General features: G+C 42.6%; 1 protein-coding gene across 1 annotated transcript in view; it reads left to right on the top strand.

The window, feature by feature from the left end:
- ARHGAP18 (Rho GTPase activating protein 18) overlaps positions 1-17,398 on the top strand; it is an 83,444-nt gene extending 66,046 nt beyond the window's left edge. The window contains exons 10-15 of the mRNA XM_015416771.1: positions 336-418; positions 933-1,139; positions 7,329-7,493; positions 13,791-13,915; positions 16,073-16,134; positions 16,354-17,398. Coding sequence (XP_015272257.1) covers positions 336-418; positions 933-1,139; positions 7,329-7,493; positions 13,791-13,915; positions 16,073-16,134; positions 16,354-16,445 — 734 coding nt within the window. The 3' untranslated portion in view covers positions 16,446-17,398. The remainder of the gene's footprint in view (positions 1-335; positions 419-932; positions 1,140-7,328; positions 7,494-13,790; positions 13,916-16,072; positions 16,135-16,353) is intronic.
- Positions 17,399-19,578: the final 2,180 nt, after the last annotated feature.

Here is a 19,578-nt window from a genome sequence, read left to right as displayed (position 1 = left end):
ATGGTGTTGCCTTTAACTGATAGTTTAGACATCCAAAGGAGAGCTGGGACTTCACCCTATATTCAGAACCACAAATTACTTGCTGTGCTCTAATACAAGACATTTGCTTAACAGAGAATTGCATTTCAGTAGGTGTCATATGCTATTTCCTATAATGGCACTCTCAGTTGGGACGGATTTCTCTTCACGAAACAATGTCTGGAAATAAGATGTAATATTTGTTGTTCTCTTATCATGCTTTTGGAATAGCATCAGTTAGGTATTAATGATAAAAATGTCATGTAAGATATATGCGAAACGATTCAGAAACAGACATTTGTGTGTTTTGCTGACAGGACTTTCGACAAAGAAGCATCAGCTGCAAGCATTGAATCTTTTGGTCCTTCTGCTTCCTGAAGGAAACAGAGATACATTAAAGGTTAGAGTTTTGAAACATTTCTTAGATGTTATTCCCAAAGTTCACTAATTTATTGAATCTAGGAAAAGAAGTATGTGTACATTTAATCACAAAATATGAGTATACCATGGACCCATGATCAGCGGGTGAGAGGAGGATGTTTCTCTGCCTGCCACTCTTTTTACCTAGCGTTGCTTTTCCATCTTGCCGCTAGTCCAACTCCATTGGGTTTCCTTCCCTTATAAGTTTCTCAGACATGTGATAGCTGCCAAAGCTGTAGCTCCAACTAGCGTACATGCAAAGTGTAGCGACAGTGTGACAGATGTCAGAGTCAGGGTTACAATAGCTCATGTATCTATCCCTTTAATGGATGCTTGCTTTGAACAAATACTTGTCACAATGAAAACAGAAGGTGCAAGTGGAGCATACTTGTGCACATGCGGTCCAATGATAATCGTTGCAAATATGCTAACTGAAAGTTATGTTTCACTCATCCTGTTGCATAACTGCTCTTCAAATGCTGCTCCCCTTCCAGGCGCTGCTTGAATTTCTTCAAAGGATAATTGATCATCAGGATAGCAACAAAATGACCCTAAAGAATGTTGCTATGGTTATGGCTCCTAACCTCTTCATGTGTCATGGCATGGGCTCCAAGACCACTGAGAAAAGCGAGTTTGTTATGGCAGCTGGGACAGCAAACGTCATGCGCTTTATGATTAAATATCAAAAACTTTTATGGACTGTAAGTTTATATATTTTAAAATGTGCCTGTTCTTTTGAAGACTTTTTTTTTCCAAATAGAGTGAAGTGAAGGGGCTTCTTACTGCAAAGAAAGGACAAGACCTATATAGATATTTAGGGAGGAAGTTGCTGGTATAAGTGTAGTGGACAGAGTGTCAAGCCAAGTCCTGGTAAACCTGGCTTCCAATTCCAAATCAGATGGGCGGCTTGCTTGGTGACCTTAGCCCAGGCACCCTCAAAAACACATTTGGGCTGTCTCTCTCACCTTCCCCACAGGATTATTGTGAGTATAAAAGGGGAAGGAAGAATCATACAGTTCTAGATTGAAGGACAGGATAACAATACACTGGACAGATATTACATAAAATAATATTATATGGACAATTCTGTTCTCTCTTTTACAAATGTAATTTGTTTCTGATAAGCTATTTGAGAGCCTTGTAAGACATGAATAAATTACAGGCTGTGGCTGGATGGTTGCAACAGAGCAGACTGAAACTGAATCCATCGAAGACGGAGGTCCTGCACCTGGGTCACAGGGGACTGGGATTGGGAATCTGGCTTCCAACCTTCGATGGGGTGCCATTGGAGCTGACGTCGAGGGTGAAGAGCCTGGGGGTGTTCCTGGATGCCTCACTGACTATGGAGGCCCAGGTCACCACCACTGCTAGGTCTGTCTTTTTCCGCCTGAGATGGATCAGGCAGTTGGTCCCATATCTCAGCCCCCATGACCTAGCTACAGTGACTCATGCAATGGTCACTTCCAGACTGGATTCTTGTAACTCTGTCTATGTGGGGCTGCCCTTGACCCTGCTCTGGAAACCGCAGCTGGTGCAGAACGCGACAGCAAGGGTGTTGACTGCGTTGTCTGTGCGAACACGTATCTACCTAGTGCTGTGGGAACTGCACTGGCTGCCTATTGTGTACCATATCTGGTTCAAGGTGCTGGTACTTGCCTTTAAAGCTGTATATGGCCAGAGGCCAGCATACCTTCAAGACCGGCTTTCCCCATATGAGCTCTGTGGGAACTTACAATCTACTAATCAACACCACCTGGTAGTTCCCAGGCCCAGGGACATCCAACTTGCCTAAATGAGGACTAGGGCCTTTTTTGGCCCTGGCCCCTACCTGGTGGATTGAGTCCCCCCTAGAAATCAGGGCCCTGCAGGACCTATTACAGTTCCGCAGGGCCTGCAAGACAGGGCTCTTCCACCAGGCTTTCAGTTGAGGCACCCCTCCAGTGACCTCAGATCCAAATGGCCACCTGGGAATAAACTGCTTCTGGTTGAAATCTGTTGAGGCACCGGTCTTTTACTGAATATTGTTTTTAGATACATTTTAACTGTTTATTTGTTGTATTGTGAATTTTATGATGGAACCCACCCTGAGCCCACTTGCAGGGAGGGCGGGATACAGATCTAATTAAATAAATAAATAAATTGGTTATACAGCAGCTGATAGGTTATGAAGAAATTGAAGCCTATATATTGTAACATTAATTGCTTCCTGTATACCTCATCAGCCACATCAATAAAGCTTGATGCATGCAGAATTATAGGCTGAGTTCAGATGGGCAGTTTGCCCTGATATAGCCACGAGCCAGAAAAGTTTCACAAATGGATTAAAGGGGCCGTTCACACAGGCACATCTGTCAGGCATTCCCCAGCCGTACTCAACCCATCTTGTAACGCTTCCCTCCCGAATTTAAAAGATACCAGGTGAACGTGGTATCAAACCCTGGAGAGCGTGTTTATCCCACTTCCCGGATGCTTCCTGGACATGTGAACTATGAAAGCCGTGATCCGGTAGGCATAAGCACACATAACCGGATTACCAAAAAAAGCTGCTTACAGCTGCACCTTCACCAGGGGTGGGCCAACAGTGCGAACGCTCCCTTGCACCTCCTCCCCGGTATGCTCCCGCATCAGTTGGTGCAGTGTGACTGGGAAAACCCGGAACAGTTTGTGCCAGATCTTTTTGCCATGACTCCCTCATGCTTCAAACTGCCAGTCTGTCCTCGGCCATAGACAGGTATATTCCACATTATATCTTATCGATCTGTTAAGTCTAGAATGTTGGAGTTGAGGGCTTTATGTGGTTTGTACAAGAAAACATCATTGTTATTGGACATAATTGTTAGCAACTGATATACTTTCATAGCATTGTAATTATGTATGTGTTAATTGCCACCAGGCCACTTTCAATTTACGTTGACCTTCTGGGTTACTCACCTCTGAAAGGTCCTATCACTAACAGACTTACTAAGGTCCTGCAAACTGAGAACCATGGCTTCCTTGATTAAGTAACCCCATCTCGTGTTAGGTGTTCCTCTTTTCCTGCTACCTTCAATTTTTCCTAGTTGAAAAGTTTTCCTAGTTTTGTCTTTTCTAGTGACTCTTGTCCTCTGTTAATGTGACCAAAGGATGATAGCTTCAGTTTAGTCATTTGAGCTTCTAGGGAGAGTTCAAACTTGACTTGATCTAGAACCCACTTACGCAGTCCCCGGTTCTCTAAAACTCTTCTCCAGTACCACACTTCAAATGAATCAACTTTCTTTCTCTCTGATTTCTTCATTGTCCAGCTTTCGCACCCATACATAGCAAGGAGGAATACTGTAGTATGAATTATCTTGATCACCAGTGATACATTTTTAACCTTAAGGATCTTTTCTAGCTCCTTCGTGGCTGCCCTTCCCAGTCTCGGTGTCCTTCTGACTTCTTGGTTGCAGTCTCCCTTGTGGTTGACGATAGAGCCAAAGAACAGAAAATCTTGAACAATTTTAATCTCTTCCTCATCAATCTTAAAGTTGTGTAATTCCCCAGTAATCATTCATTTTGTCTTCTTGATGTTCAGCTGTAATCCTGCTTTGGCACTTTCTGCTTTATCCTCCATCAAGATTTGTTTCAAGTCTTCACTATTTTCTGTCAGTAATTTAATAATAATACTTTCAATTTATTAATCGCTTTCCCCAGTGGGCTCAAAGCGATGTACAGTTACACATTTTAGACAGGGGACTAATAATGTTCATAGGGGATAGGGAAGACAACCTATATTCATTTAATTGCACACGCTGTCACTGCACGGTGTAAACGTCTTCTGGCGTGGCTCAGTCATTTTCCGAATAGCTGCTTGTCGACCAGGCTTCAGGACCCGTATGTCAAATCACCACACTGCCACCGCCTGGCCGGAAACATCCACTGTAGGGATTTTTGTAGCCGAGAAGTTCTTCTGCCTTTTTCCGAACCTCGACCAGGATGTCCCGACCGTCAGCTAATACCCTCCCACAAGGGAGATTGGTGTGCCCACCCTCTCTAAGGAGTGGTTCCCATTTTATCTACTCGCCGAAGCTTTTGAATTGCTGGGTGGACGATGAGCTGGGAACAACAGGCTGGCTGCTCACACCAGCGCGGGGCTCGAACTAACACAGTTCGGATGTTAAGACCCCCTGTGTCATCTACATATATCAAATTTTTAATTTTCCTTCTGCTAATTTTCACTCTAACTTCATGTAAATCTAATCCAGTTTTCTTCATGATATGTTCTGCATACAGATTGAAGAGTCAGGGAGCTAAAACACATCCTTGCCTGACACTGTGCTTTAAATTTCCCCTTGATTTCTTGAGTATTGTGAAACAGATCTCCTGTTCTTCTTTTTTGTTGTACCACAAACGTGGCTCATGTGTCCACAAGCCCCAAAAGAACACATAAGTGAAGTGCCAGTGAGGAGAATAAGTTCTTAAGGTATTTATTGCAACAAATGGGAAAACAGCTTCAGGCCAGAACTGCCTGTTAAAAAACTGACTGAACATAAGGTTTTATACCCATAATGACATAAGCAAAAGAAATCTTAATTGGTTACAAATAAAACAGCATCATTTGAATATGCATACATTCATTGGTTAATTACAATATGAGGCATAGTTACATTATATCTCAAATATTTACTTGACATGATCTTTTTCAACTTTAACCAAGGCCACTCCATACCCAAGCAATAGGTGTTGTTTACAAATAAGGAGCATAAGCCCCCTCTGCCCCAGACTCTTTGGACCCCGGTATCAGCAGTTGAAACTAATGAACTTTATATTCCAAGTAAAACTAAGTAAATATATTCAGCACATAGCATATTCCCCTCCCTTATAGCATTAACACTACATTCAAGGCTCATTAAGACAGCCAAAAACCTTGATAAAAAATAATATTTACTTTTTGTCTGCTAGCATCAGTTTAAGACACACTTTGACCTACAGAGAAAAGCTTAGTGAACTTTAATGCATTCTTAATATTAAAAACCTATCCTATGTATATAAAATATGCTGATATTGGCACTCTCCGACTGTCCCATTGAGTGTGCTGTGCACTCCATCTGCCATTGGCCCATCAACCGCTACTCAAGAGTACTCTCATGCCATTGACTGGGTGCTAGGTCTGCTACTCTCCCCCACCCACTGCCGGCCTGGCCATTCCCTGTCTGAATAAACTGCCAAAACTGCTGTGTGGCTCACTTTCCCCATAGTGGCTATTGCTAGGCAACCAAGCTTGGTTCTGTCAGTAAAAAGGCAGGGGCAGACCTTTGTGGGGAACTCATTGGGGTCAGTCCTGACTAGGGTTGCGAGCTCTAGGTTCAGAAATTCCTGGAGATTTTGTGATGGAGTCTATGGAAGCCAGAGTTTGGGGAGGGGAGAGGCCTCAGCTGAATAGAGTGCCATAGAGTCCACCCTCCAAAGCAGTTATTTTCTCCAGGGGGAGACCCAGGTTCTTGCTGTGGAAGCTGATTGGGTGATTTCAGATCACTCACAGACTTTCAGCCTAACCTACCTCACAAGGTTGTTGTGCAGATCAAAAGGGGGAGAGGAGAATGATATGAGCTGCTTTAGTCCCCACTGCAGAGAAAGACTGTACTTTTCCTGGGTAGAGGCTGTGGGGAGGGGGGAGAAGATGGAAACCTGAAGTCAGGGGGCAGATAACGGTAAGTTGATGGTTGGCTGGGAAGGAGATAGGGTTGCCAACTGCAGGTTAGGAAATTCCTAGAGATTTGAGGGGTGGAGCCTGGAGAGGGTGGGGTTTGAGGAGGGATGAGACCTCAGGCAGGTACAATGCCATAGACTCCACCCTCCAAACTAGCCATTTTCTCCTGGGGAACCATTGTTGCCAATCTCCAGGAGAGGACTTGAGGTCAGTCAGAATTACAACTGCTCTTCATATGGCAGAGATCAGTTCCCCTGGAGAAAAGGTGGACTCTGTGTCATTATACCCTGCTGAGGTCACCACAGCAAATTGACACTGAGTGCCCAAGGCCAGGGCACCTGCCCAGAGCCTCTTTCTAGAGCTTGTTGTATTTATTTCCATAATGAGCCTTATTCCTAGTAAAGACATAAATGTATAGGCATATGAAATCTGAAATCAAATAATCAAATTGTTGGTAATTAAATCAATAAATCAATGTCACATTGTTGTTCTCTTCCTTTTCTTTACACTGGTATTTCTTTGCACTAATTTCTTTTTGTCCCTAGGTGCTAGATGCTGGAACACTATGTTTCAACTTCTGATTCTAGTTCTGTCACCATTTACTTTTGCTCCTCATTTATCTTTAGCAATTTTAAGAGTTTCATCAGCTATCCATTAAGGCTTTTCATTTCTTTTGACCACAGGCATAGTCTTTGCACATTATTCCTTGATAAAATCTCTGTCTTTAACCCATATTTCTTCTGGTTCCCATTTACTTGAACATAGCAATGCAAATCTGTTCCTGACATTGTCTTTAAAGTCTTCAAGAATGTTGTTAAGATTCTATTTTGGCACTATGAATGTTTTGGTATTTTTCTTCAGCTTTATTCTAATTTTCGATATTAATATTCATGGTGTGTACCACAATCAGCTTCTGGTCTTGTTTTAGCAAGGAAAATAGAGCTTCTCCATTTTCTGCTTCTGATTATTTGATTTCTATATTGCCTACGTGTACAATTGTCTGTTTGGCTGCCTGAAACATGTTAGTAATGAACAGCTTGTCCTCACAGAATTCTATGGGCCACTCTCCTGCTTCATTTCATGTTCCTAGCCCAATTTTTCCAACAATATTTGATTCTACCCTTTCCCCACTTTTGTAATTAGAAGTACTTAAACAGGTTGTTATGGCAGTTTAAGAAAATAATATAAATTTATGGTATCACTGCATTGTATGTTTACTTAGGTACCTACGTTTCTTGTGAACCAAGTGAGAAAACAAAACACTGAAACTCAGAAGAAGGAGAAAAAGGACAAAGCGATGAAGAAGCTTCTGAAAAAAATGGCTCCTGACCGAGAAAAGCATGAGAAACAAGACAAAAACATCAATGATGTCAAAAGTATCAATGATGTAAGTATAAAACTTACAACGTATTATCATGTTAATTTCATCATAACTTAAAGACATTTTATGCACCCTGAGTGTGTGGTAGTTGCAAATGGGTGCAGTTTAATTTTTTTTTAAAAATTCATTACTCCTAAAATAATTTTTGACTGATCAGCGTTTTTTTCTCACCAGGCAATTTGCGTCAGCTCATGAGATAGCATCAGGTCCTCCTAGTATGGCTTCTCAATCACACACAAACTAAGATTCTTTCAGAGCTGTTTACACCTATAAGTCCAATTGCCCATGTCACCTAGCATCCCTCATATGACAGAGGCCACTCAGTTCCTCAGCAGCTCCCACTTTGGTTTCCCAGAGGATGTTCCATATATACTGCTAGACCTGATGACAGGAAAAGGCTCTCCTAGCAGCCACTTGGGTGCCTCAGCAGTGTACAGCAGGACTATGACATCTTGCAATTTGGATGTTATGCCTCTGTTGATACACCCCAAGATCACATTAGCCTTTTTTGTTGCCATATCATACTGGCTGCTCATATTTAACATACGGTCCACCTGTACTCCAAGACCTTGTTCACACACACTGCTACCTACCTAGAAGTGTATGCCCCATCCAGTATGCATGTTCCTCATTTTTGTTATCCAGATGTAGAACTCGGCAATTATCCTTGTTAAATTGCATCTTGTTCCAGTGTGTTCAGATCTCGTTGAATTCTAGCTCTATCTTCTGGTATGTTTGCTGTTCCTCCCAATTTGGTGTCATCTGCAACTTTAATGTGTAGCCCCTTCACACCCTCATCCAGATCATTTACAAAAATATTGAAAAGTACCAGGCCCAGAACCGAACCCTCTGGCACCCCACTGTACCTCTTGCTCCATTCAGATGAAATACCATTGACAGCTACTCTTTGAGTGCAGTTCTCCAACCAGTTTCCAATCCACCTAACTGTCCTAGAGTCCAGTCCACAGTCCTCTAGTTTACCCATCAGAATGCCATGGGGAAACCTGTCAAAAGTGTTACTGAAATCCAGGTAAACCCTCTATCCAGTAAGCTTGTCACTCAATCAAAGAAGGAAATGAGGTTGGTCTGGCAAGATCTGTTGTGGACAAATCCATGTTGACTTTCCTGGATCACCAAGTTGTCCTTTAGATGGTCGCCAATCGATCCCTTTAAAATCTCCTCAAGTATCTTCCCTGGGACAGAGGTCACACTGACTGGCCTGTAGTTTCCTGGGTCATCCCTCCTCCCTTTTTTGAAAATTAGTAATAAAGTATGTTTTATGATGCCATTAAAATAGCAATACAATAGTAATAAACCAATTTAAAACACTTACAACAGTGATTCAGAAATATTCTAAATACGTTTATAGAAGCATCCACAATGGCAGAAAGAGAACTTAAGCTAAACAGCATCCAGGTATGTTATTTTTAAAAATCTAGTTTTGAAAACTACATTCAAGTTGTACTTACAAGTGCCCATAACTGTGTCTTTGACTAAAGAGTAAAAAGTCCAGTAGCACCTTTAAGACTAACAAACTTTATTGTAGCATAAGCTTTCGAGAAACACAGCTTTGGTGTAGTGTTTAGGAGTGCAGACTCTAATCTGGGAGAACCGGGTTTGATTCCCCATTCCTCCACATGCAGCTGCTGGTGTGACCTTGGGTCAGTCATAAATTCTCACAGGGTGTCTGTTGTGGGGAGGGGAAATGGATTGTAAGCTGCTCTGAGACTCCCCTGAAGGGCAGGGTATAAATTCAGTCTGTCAGTCAGATGTACATGCTGTCATTAGGTATCAGTAGGCTAACCCTGTACTCTTAATATTCAGTCATGTTAAGATTTCCTGTAGAACCTGAGCATAATATAAATGTGACACACAGCAACAGTCACACTAAGTTTGGGTCCTTGAATGTTTTGAATGCATATTGTTAACTGTCAATCTTCAGCAAAAACTATGCAGTCACAGTGAATTTAGAGCCATCTTGTGGAGGGATGTAAAATTACACAGGGTTGAAGTGCACAATCCTTTTTTTTTTTTTTTAAATCCATTGGCATTTTAGGGCCAAACAAGCAGCTATGGCAGCAGACATGTTCTTCATGTCTCTGCCCAGTTCTTCTGTGAAGGTGGGGAGAGTGTCTAATTTTAACACTAAAAGGTATGTGTGAGCAAGGATAACTAGGCCCTTCCCCTTCCCAAACTAAACTTTTTTTCCTCCCAAACTAAGCTTTTTTTCCTCCCGGCCTAGCTCCAGAATTGGGAAAGGTGATGAATTATGGAAAATAAGGTGAAAAAAATGCTGAATATATACATACTTATTTAAAGAGAAATTCTAACAAGGGATTACTTTTTGTTAAGTTGACTCTCTGATTTATGGATAATTTTGTTAAATTGACTCTGCTTTTTTCAGTACTAGAAAGATATACCAAAAAATCTCACACTTCCGCAAATTGTTTCCTGTAAGCAGTGTGAGAATAGGGATACATAGCAGCCAGTTTGGTGTAGTGGTTAAGTACGCGGACTCTAATCTGGGAGAACCGGGTTTGATTCCCCACTCCTCCACTTGCACCTGGCTGGATGACCTTGGGCAAGCCATAATTCTGGCACAGCTGTTCTTGAAAAAACAGCAGTTTCTGTCAAGAGCTCTCTCAGCCCCACCTACCTCACAGGGTGTCTGTTGTGGGGAGAGGAAAGGAGTTTGTAAGCCGCTTTGAGACTCTTTTGGGTAGTGAAGGGCGGGGTATAAATCCAATCTCTTCTTCTTCTCTTCTAATTTGAGCATGCACAATTTGTGCCAACTGTAGACTACTAGCCAGATAAGCACATGACCCCCCCGCCCTCCCAGTCTGATTTGGAAAAGAGGCCCTTATTGCTATCCCAGGCTGTGTTTGGCTCTGTGAATCACAATTTTTGTGAATACCTGGAGTGGAGACAGGGAGTGAACTTGGAACTTGTTTATAAAAGTCTATGATAACAGCCACTTGCTTCCCCCCCCTTAATCCATGGGCATGGTTCAAAGGTAATGGTCAAATCATCATTTGATTGTCATGGCAAGCCACCTTGGGGAATCCTCTGGCCGCACAAGAGGGGAGGAGGAAAGGTGGAGAGAATTCATGAACCTGTTAATGAAATACTTTTGGACTTGCAGCAAGTTATAGTTTGCCGTTGCTTCTCAACCGCAAACTAAGGTGTGGTAGAAGAAGCACAAAATATAATTTGTGGCTTGGACATAATCACAAAAAATTGTTTGGCAGGAATACAGAAATCTTTCATTAGTTTCCTATGTATGAAGAAGAGAGAGGGATTACCTTGGCATGGTCTAGGACTGTTTACCCATAATAGTTTTTTTTATTGCCTCTACACTCATGAAATGTGTTTATAGTAGAAGAGCAATTTTTTTAAAATGTACGTTTTCTCCCTTTATAATCTGCCTCCAGTGTACAGAAGGGTAGGAAGCTTAACTGAAAATATTTTCCTGATGCACTTGCCCCAGTTCCTCCACTGGTAACTGTTACAGTAATCCTGTCTTCTGTTGTATTTGGTCACCACAGTACAAATCAAGCTGACCTACATGGCTACCTGATTATGTACCTGTAAACTGAGAGGGGTCATTACACAGTGCACTCTGTATGCTATGTAAGCACATGCTGGCTACAGCCAGCCTCACTAGTCAGCGTATGACGCTGATCAGATGCTCTCTCCAGACTCACAGAGTTGGCCGTGACAGTTGTAGGTATAGAGCAAGGTGCTAAAGAAAGACTGGAGCAGAAATAATGCCAAATCGTGAGGGTTAAAAATCCTGGAAGGAGCCTTGGACATTCTCATGCTCCATCCCGTGAATATGCAGCAAAAGCTAATTAGTTACTTTCTGATTTTTTGACAAATCCTAGGTCATTGTTGTACTCTGAACTGGCAACTGATGACTTACAAACCTGCAGTGCTGGTATAGGTGGGTATTTCATAAAATACCATACACTAACAGGCTATGCACATGTAATCGGCGGGACATAGCCTTGAAAATGTTTTGTTTGCACTGTACTTATTATCTTGCTATATGTTCCACACTTATTTATCCCTTGTTGAGAGAGCAAGCAGGGAAATCTGATTAATGCAAAATTATTTTTTTATTATCTACTCGGAACCAAATTGTGATTGAAACTGTGGCCAAATTTGTATACCTTGCTGCTAGGAAGCGAGCAATGTATCAGCAGACAGGGCCTTGACTGTTCAAACTGTTTCCTCCCTGTTATAATTCGGTTTTTATGCCAATAAAGGTTGTTTGTTTGTTTGTTTGATGTTTGCTAAAACCTAGGAACTAACTAGTTAAGGTTATAATTTGTGGAAGAGCCAAGTGAGCTGAAAGTTTCTGCTTGCTTTGTTGTTGTGTATGAACCTATACCTGTGTCAATGGCATTATCCCTTGGGGTCACAGTACTTAATGTTTCTGGAGAACATCTAGAAGAAGCTGGGCACCCAAACCATCACAAAGTAAGCTGCTTGTGTGTGGTCCTGCTGTGCACCTTAATTCCAGGATAGCTAGGGAGTATATTTCTGTTCTGGATAGCAGTATATTTCTGTTCACCCCTCCCATCTTCCCCCTCCTCCACCTCTGCTCTTCCCCAGTAATAGCAACACTATTTTTATTGCCTCTTATTACAAATGAAGTAACCTGGAAAATGTGATAACACCACCACAGTTCTGTATAGCACTTTTGGTATGTTAATGTTTTTCATGCTCTTATCCTAGCATACAAGGGGCCAATCTAGTGGTAGTGGGGAAAGCCTAGAATGATTACCAAATGATAGAACCAATGAGCTGGAGTTTTGTATATGATTGCAATTTATATTAAACTAAGAGTAAGGCCTGTTGTGGGAAGAAATACAACGAGCTCTAGAAGGAAGCTTCAGGTGAGTGTCCCGGCTATGGCTGGTGGGGCGGCAAAGGGAAGGGGAAAATAGAGGGAGGCAAGCCATGTTTATTTCCTTCTGATTAGCTATAAGACAGGGCTGTCTCAAGTCATTTTGCTGCCCCAAGTGGGTAGTATGGGAGGACAGCCTCATGGTAACAGGTATGGTTCCCTCCAACCCTGACTTATGTTGATTGGGGTTATGCAGTGGCATCTAAGGTAGAAAAGCACCTCCTCCTATGCCATGTCTTCTGGGTTCCAAGGGTCTGGAAAGCGGTTCCATAGTCAGTTACAGGATTACCAACTCTGGGTTGGGAAATAATTGTAGATTTGAAGGGTAGAACCTGGGGAGGAGAGGGGTGGGGAGGGACCTCAGAAGGGTATAATGCCATAGAGTCCACTGGCCAAAACAGCCATTGTCTCCAGGAGAACTGATCTTGGTTATCTGGAGATCAGTTGTAATAGCTGGGAAATTTTCTGTAGGGGAAATGATGTGCTGTGGCTGGGGAACACGGTGATTTCTGGATGATTTCCAGGCCCCACAGGGAGATTGGCAACTCCAGTGACCATTTAAGGGAAGATTGGGATATGTATTTTACCTCAGAACACATTAAATGACTCCCAACAACAACAGCAAAATATTTGGAATGTTAGAGGCAAAGGCCAATCAGACCGCATATGCAAACGACCTCTGTGTTCGAACTGGCTATGGGGGGGAGATAAACAGCAAACTGTTCGGAATGTTGGAGGTGGGACTCAGACAACGCAGCCAGTGGATAGGGACAGCTTGTGAGTGACACATCATGGAGCCAACTGATTTAGGAGCATGTGGAATGTTCAGAAAGTGTCACCCTACTTCACAATTATATATAAGGAGAGAGATGTAAAATAACTGCCTTTTAGTAAAATATACATTATTCAGAATCTGAAATAATGTTTAAAAATAACATTCAAGAATTGTATCATACCTTTCTGGAAGCTCTATTAATCTTCTGGTATTTCTGAAAGGGGAGGATCTGTTTTTGATATTTAAGTACAAATTTTAAAAGTTTTTGTTGTTCAGATGCAGAACAGAATTTGATTCATGTGTAAATCTACTACTTCAACAGCATACTGCATAATATGCTGAACCTCTGGCTCAATGTGGCGCCAATGATCTATCGTGTTATTTCTGTGAAAATATGCAATAGGCTGTTCCATCACTATGAAAAAATACTCTGTAAGCATTTCAGTAAACTGTATGATAAGTAATGTGTTTTTTCCCTCCTCTGAGAAGAACAATGTGCTTTACTTGAGCATTCAGCATGCGATCTGTCCAAATTAATTATTCTGTACTGTGTTCTGAGAAGCTCCTCAAAGCCAGCTGCAAGCTGCTACATTCCAATTTCATTACTGCTTTGCAGGCTGATGTTCCTCAGGGAGTAATACGGGTGCAAGCGCCTCATCTTTCCAAAGTTTCCATGGCAATTCAGCTGACAGAGGAACTAAAAGCTGGTGATGTAGTTGCCAGGTTTCTCAGCCAAAAAAGGTACGACCCTGTCTCTTGCTGTTTCCTAAACACTTGGTTGGCTTAAGCAGTGGCTTGTGTCAGCTGAGCCATAAAAAATCTGAGTAATTTTGTTCAAAGGATCGATGGATTTTTAATTTAACAGTATCATTCTTAAAGAAATCAATAAACTAAAGATTTTTTTAAATTATGTCTTATCCTTTAATTTTCTAATGGTCGTTCTTGGCCACACTTATTGAGACACAGCTATGCTGTGACACCTCTAAACTAGCAGTTGCTCCCTGTTTTGTTGCAGGCTTAGTAATTTCATCTATGGAGCCTAGATATTTGCAGGGCTATTTTTGGGCAGGAACGCACAGGAACGGAGTTCCGGCTGGCTCCCAAGTTGGCCATGCCCAGCAGGAACTCATTAGCATAATAGGCCACACCCAACAGCAGACACTCATTAGGATTGGCTACATTAGGGGGTGTGGCCTAACATGCAAAGGCGTTCCTGCTGTTGGGTATGGCCTATTATGCTAATGAGTTCCTGCTCGGCTTTTTCTACAAAAAGAGCCCTGGATTTGTATATAGATTTGGGGGCGGGGAGAATATAGTAGTGACATTGGGAGATTGTACTGGGGTGGAAAAGGGGGGAAATTAGATATCTTAGTAGATTTATTTATTTATTTGTTCAGTTTCCACCCTGCCCTTCCCGCCGAAGCAGGTTCAGGGCGGCTTACATAAAAATACATATATTAATACAATTAAAATCATTCATAAAAACAGCCATAAACAATCAATTGTCTTAAAGTGCTGGAACAATAGTCAGATAAAGTGCAAGAGCAGAGATTTCTAGATTAAACAGTACTCCATAGGTGACAATGGTGGTGTTCCTGCGCCAGCTCAGTTGATCTACTTATTTATGCTGCAAGGGCAGTCTGAAGGTGGTAAGGCCAGGGCACAGGGTCACTCCTTAGGTGTTTTTTTGAGGCTCCTAATCGAAGGTCTGGTGGAAGAGCTCTGTCTTGCAGGCCCTGTGGAACTGTAAGTGGTCCCGCCAGGGCCCTGATCTCTTCTGGTAGTTAAATATATATAAGAAAGATACTTGCTAGCATTTGACAAACTGTTTTGCTTTTGTTTATTGCCTGACACAAAGACACCTCATTTGTATGGTGAAGGGCGTTTTTTCGCATATTTTTCCATCTGCAACAAACCCCCCCCCCCCCCGCATTCTCTTGACAAGGGATCACACAGACATCTTTTATGTTCTTGAGAAATGGGTTTTTGATGTATAACATGAAGATGCAGCACTCCCACGGGCACCTGCTGGGCAGCAGTTGTCCCGTCTGCAACAATATGAAGCATAATCCACCCCCCACCCCCCAGTTATGCTAATACAAATTTTGGTGTTGGCTTTTAAAGGGTGCTTTTTAGTTCTTTCCAGGCTGAATACTTTCCCCCTCTTGTTTTGTGATTAAAAATAAACTGGTGAGCACATGCAAGGCTGCTTCTACCACTGAACCACTGCCTTGTGTTGGAAGCCATTTTTGTGAAAAAATGTTTGCTTCTCCTCTCCGGACCTTGAACACGACCTTCCAATTTTTTGATTCTTTTTTTTTAACAAAACAGCCAATATATTAATTACGCAGTCATTGCAGTTGCAAATTGCATTTGCATTTAAATCACACTACTGGTGGCAGGATTAGAGCCTCAGGAATGGTAGTACTACCAGTGAAACCATTCCCATTGTACCCACCCCCAATTAATGTCGGTAGAAATCCTTAAAGTAACAGTTACAACATATAGAACAATGCCAGAAACATGTAATATAGAGCATAAACATTGTTTGTTTGCGACAACATCAAAGTAATACAATCTGGGCAAATGGAGCAAATCAAATGACCCACTGACCCACTATGAGAGTAGGCAGAAAAATGTAATCCGCGTTCCTTCAGGAAATTTTGTATCCATAGAATTCATTGTCGTGTGTGACTCCTTTTTCCATTATCATTCGAGTATGATAGACTTCTGCCTTATTTTACTAAGTTAACAGATGGGAAAAGGGAATGCAAGGATAATTTTAGTGTATTGGCAGTTTTCCTAACTAGTGAGCAATTTTTTTTAAGCACAGTAGTAGCACTTGGTTCCAAGTTGTTTGGCATTGTGCCTAATCATCTTGTTTCATTTCATTTCTAGTGGAACTGTCCAAGAGCTGAAGAAAGAAGAGGTGTTTTTATATGAAATTGGGGGAAATATTGGTAAGGCTATTCAATGTACAGACTTAGAGCAGAGTCAAAACATTTATTATAGTACATCCTGAAATCAGATATTAACAGAGAGTGATTGTTTACATGATAGTTTCTGCTGCCATGTCAGAATTTCACCATGGGTGGAAAGTTAGCCGTTTCCCTCACATCCGTGTACAAGTTTAAGTTTAGAAATCTGTGACTTCAAATAACAATGTGTTTCCCAAACAGGTGAACGCTGCCTTGATATTGATGCCTACATGAAGGATTTGTATCAACTAAACCCAAATGCCGAGTGGGTTATAAAATCAAAACGCTGCTGAATTCCTGATTCTTCAGTGGAAGATAAGCTCTGGACTGTCTCGTCAGACAACATGAAATAAATATGATGTTTTGGTATTTAAAATGTATCCCATTGTTAAGAAGGGTATTTGGCTTAAAAGGAGCTGCTCTCCCCACTTTGCAAGTCAATGGTAGCTATTTTATTCTATCAGGACAGCCCTTTGTCATGGGAACCACTGTGCCTTTGGTATGGTCCCATCTAACTTCAACTGCTTTTTGTGCCTTCATTTCAATGAAAGGCCAGGATTACCTTAAGGTCTAAAATAACACCTTTAGGAAAACCATTTCTTGTTAATGCTCATGTTCATAGTACCTGTACCCCATTTGGAAACTGTGTAGCAGTGATGCAGCAAATGCAGTGCAAGCTTATATAGGCATCAGTTTATGTATTGGAAAATGGGAATAGGCCACTCTTCTTTAGTGTACCTCCTTTAGTCTAGTCTGCTATAAACAGCTGTGCCAGAGTGGATCATCTAGATTGGAATAATTATTGAACTACTATTTACAATGCCACAGAGAGAGGAAGAGGGAAATAACCAATGCAATAGCTTTTCTAGCCATTTGTTAAGGATTCAGTGGCCCCACTACTCATTGCAAATTCAGCCTTCCTTCACTTAGAAGCATCAAGCTAGCAAGGAGTGTGTACCAACCACAAGGGTAAGAGTGTTTTGTCTAGAAATTACAGTTCTAGCCAGCCACAGATGTGTCCAGGGCCAAGCAGAGTCCATATAAAAGAAAACTGAACACAGCATAGCCTTTGATTACTGTCTTCTAACAATTACAGCTAAAGGTTAGCTAGTATCCTGTGCTGAGCAGAAGCAGTACAATGAGAGCCAGATTCAGAAACATATTCCTGCAATATATCCCAGTTCTGATGGATGAACTGTCTACACATTTATTTATATTTATTTATTCTTTAGATTTGTATCCTGCCCTCCCCGAAGGCTCAGGTTGGCTAACAAGGGCATAAATGCCAGATTAAAGCAGTAAGAACAGTATAAAAATACAATACAACATAATACAGTTATTAAAAATATCGGTGCTCCAATACTCACTCCGAATCATAAAATCAAGATGGTGTTGTGAAGATGTTATAACAGAACAACAGCAGTATATGTCCCCACAACCCTGTCATCCGCCAGGGACGTCTCACCCCCCCCGATGATACCCGCACCAGCGGTGGTAGAGTGCGGTGATGGAAAAAGCGTTGGTGGAATAATGGTGGCAGCGGCTCCTACTCAAAAGCCTGGCAGAAGAGCTCTGTTCTGCAGGCTCTGCGGAACTGCACAAGGTCCCGCAGGGTCCAGATCTCTTCTGGGAGCTCATTCCACCAGGTAGGAGCCACCACCGAGAATGCCCTGGCCCTGGTCACAGCAAGTTTGATGGTCCTGGGGCCTGGGATATCCAGGAGGTTTTGGCTCCCCAACCGTAGTGCCCTTGGGGGAACATGCGGGGAAAGGCGGTCCCTTAGGTAGGCCGGACCCTGACCATATAGGGCTTTAAAGGTAAGAACCAGCACTTTGAAGCGAATCTGGTATGCCATTGTCAGCCAGTGCAGCGCTTTCAGCACAGGCCGGATGTGATCCGGTCTAAGGAGACCCATCAGCAGCCTGGCTGCAGCATTCTGCACTAGTTGCAGCTTCCATATTTGTGACAGAGGCAGCCCCATGTAGAGAGCGTTACAGTAGTCTAGCCTTGAGGTGACCGTCGCATGGATCACTGTGGCCAGGTCATCACAGTTGAGGAAGGGGAGTGCCCTGAAGGAGTAAGCCTCCCGAATGAAAATAGCCACTCCTCCCCCCCGCCCCTTAGTCCGCGATTGGTGGAGGACCAAGAAACCAGGAGGGGCAAGCTGGGTGAGAGCTACTGTCTCCCCCTCCCTCACCCAGGTCTCAGTCACACATGCCAGGTCAGCTCATTGTTCCATTACGAAGTCCCGAAGGACTGTAGCTTTGTTGTTAATAGACCTGGCATTGCACAACACCAATGACGGAGGGGGGTTCTCCATCTTAGCCCCACTGCCGGCCACCCTTGAGATGGGCCTTAGGCTGGAAGGGTGCTGAACCATTCCATTTCTCCGCATCCTTCCCTTAAAACCTCACCTAGGCCCACCGCAATACTTCCCCCTCCCCAAGAGCACCGGAATCTGCTGACCAGGCATTTCCTGTACTCAGCGATCTCCGCTGAGCTTCAGATCATCAGTTGCATGCCATTACACATGCAGCCCTTTGACCTACCCTTCTGCAGCAATAACTGGTATAGCTGCAGAAACTCATTTTTTGCTGCCATGAGTATGTGAATTCCTTTTAGGCAGCTACAGCTAAGTATGGATAGGGTCACATGTTCTCCTCTACCAGGCTTCCCCTGACTACAAGCCAGGAGGCTTGTAGTGCTAGCACATGCATTATGGATTCCCAGAGGCCTAGTGAAAGCAACAACTCTTGTGATGTACAGTGCCGTGATATAAAATATAAAACTATACAATATCACCATCACCATGTAGATCAATTGGACTTCCTTACAAAAACTGAAGACAGTTCATGTGGTGTTACTGGACAGAACTTTATAGAGTTTGAATTTTTGTATGCTAATTCTTTTATATATTCCGATCATTCTGATATAATGTCATCCCTGTACAGTGACATTTATGGCTTCTTGTTATGTATTTTTGCATTATGCAATTATAGCTATTGCTTTCGATAGCTGTAATTCATTTGGTATAGAGATTATTCTGGTTTATTATTGTAGTGAGTTCTAAGTTATGCTTGATTCCTGCAGTGCTGGAAATACTTAATGCACACATCCATATGACTCCAGACTGGGGTGATGGAGGAGTGCAAATAAAGGGAACTGCAACCCATGATGTCAGTCCTGCCACAATAGACAAGGCTAGGTTGGGGCATCTGCACCCTGACATGGACCCTGACTTGGATGGCCCAGACTAGCCTAAACTCATCAGATCTCGGAAACTAAGCAGGGTCGGCCCTGGTTAATATTTGGATGGGAGACCACCAAGGAGGTCTAGAGCTGCTACGCAGAGGTGTCAGTGGCAAGCCACCTTTGTTCATCTTTTGCCTTGACAGCCCTACAGGGTCAGCCATCCCCACTATGTGT

Source organism: Gekko japonicus, unplaced genomic scaffold (genome assembly GCF_001447785.1).
Source record: "Gekko japonicus isolate JY-2015 unplaced genomic scaffold, Gekko_japonicus_V1.1 scaffold92, whole genome shotgun sequence".
Taxonomy (NCBI): Eukaryota; Metazoa; Chordata; class Lepidosauria; order Squamata; family Gekkonidae; genus Gekko; species Gekko japonicus.
The sequence above is the reverse complement of the archived record's forward strand: the minus strand, read 5'-3'. Positions and strand labels throughout refer to the sequence as shown.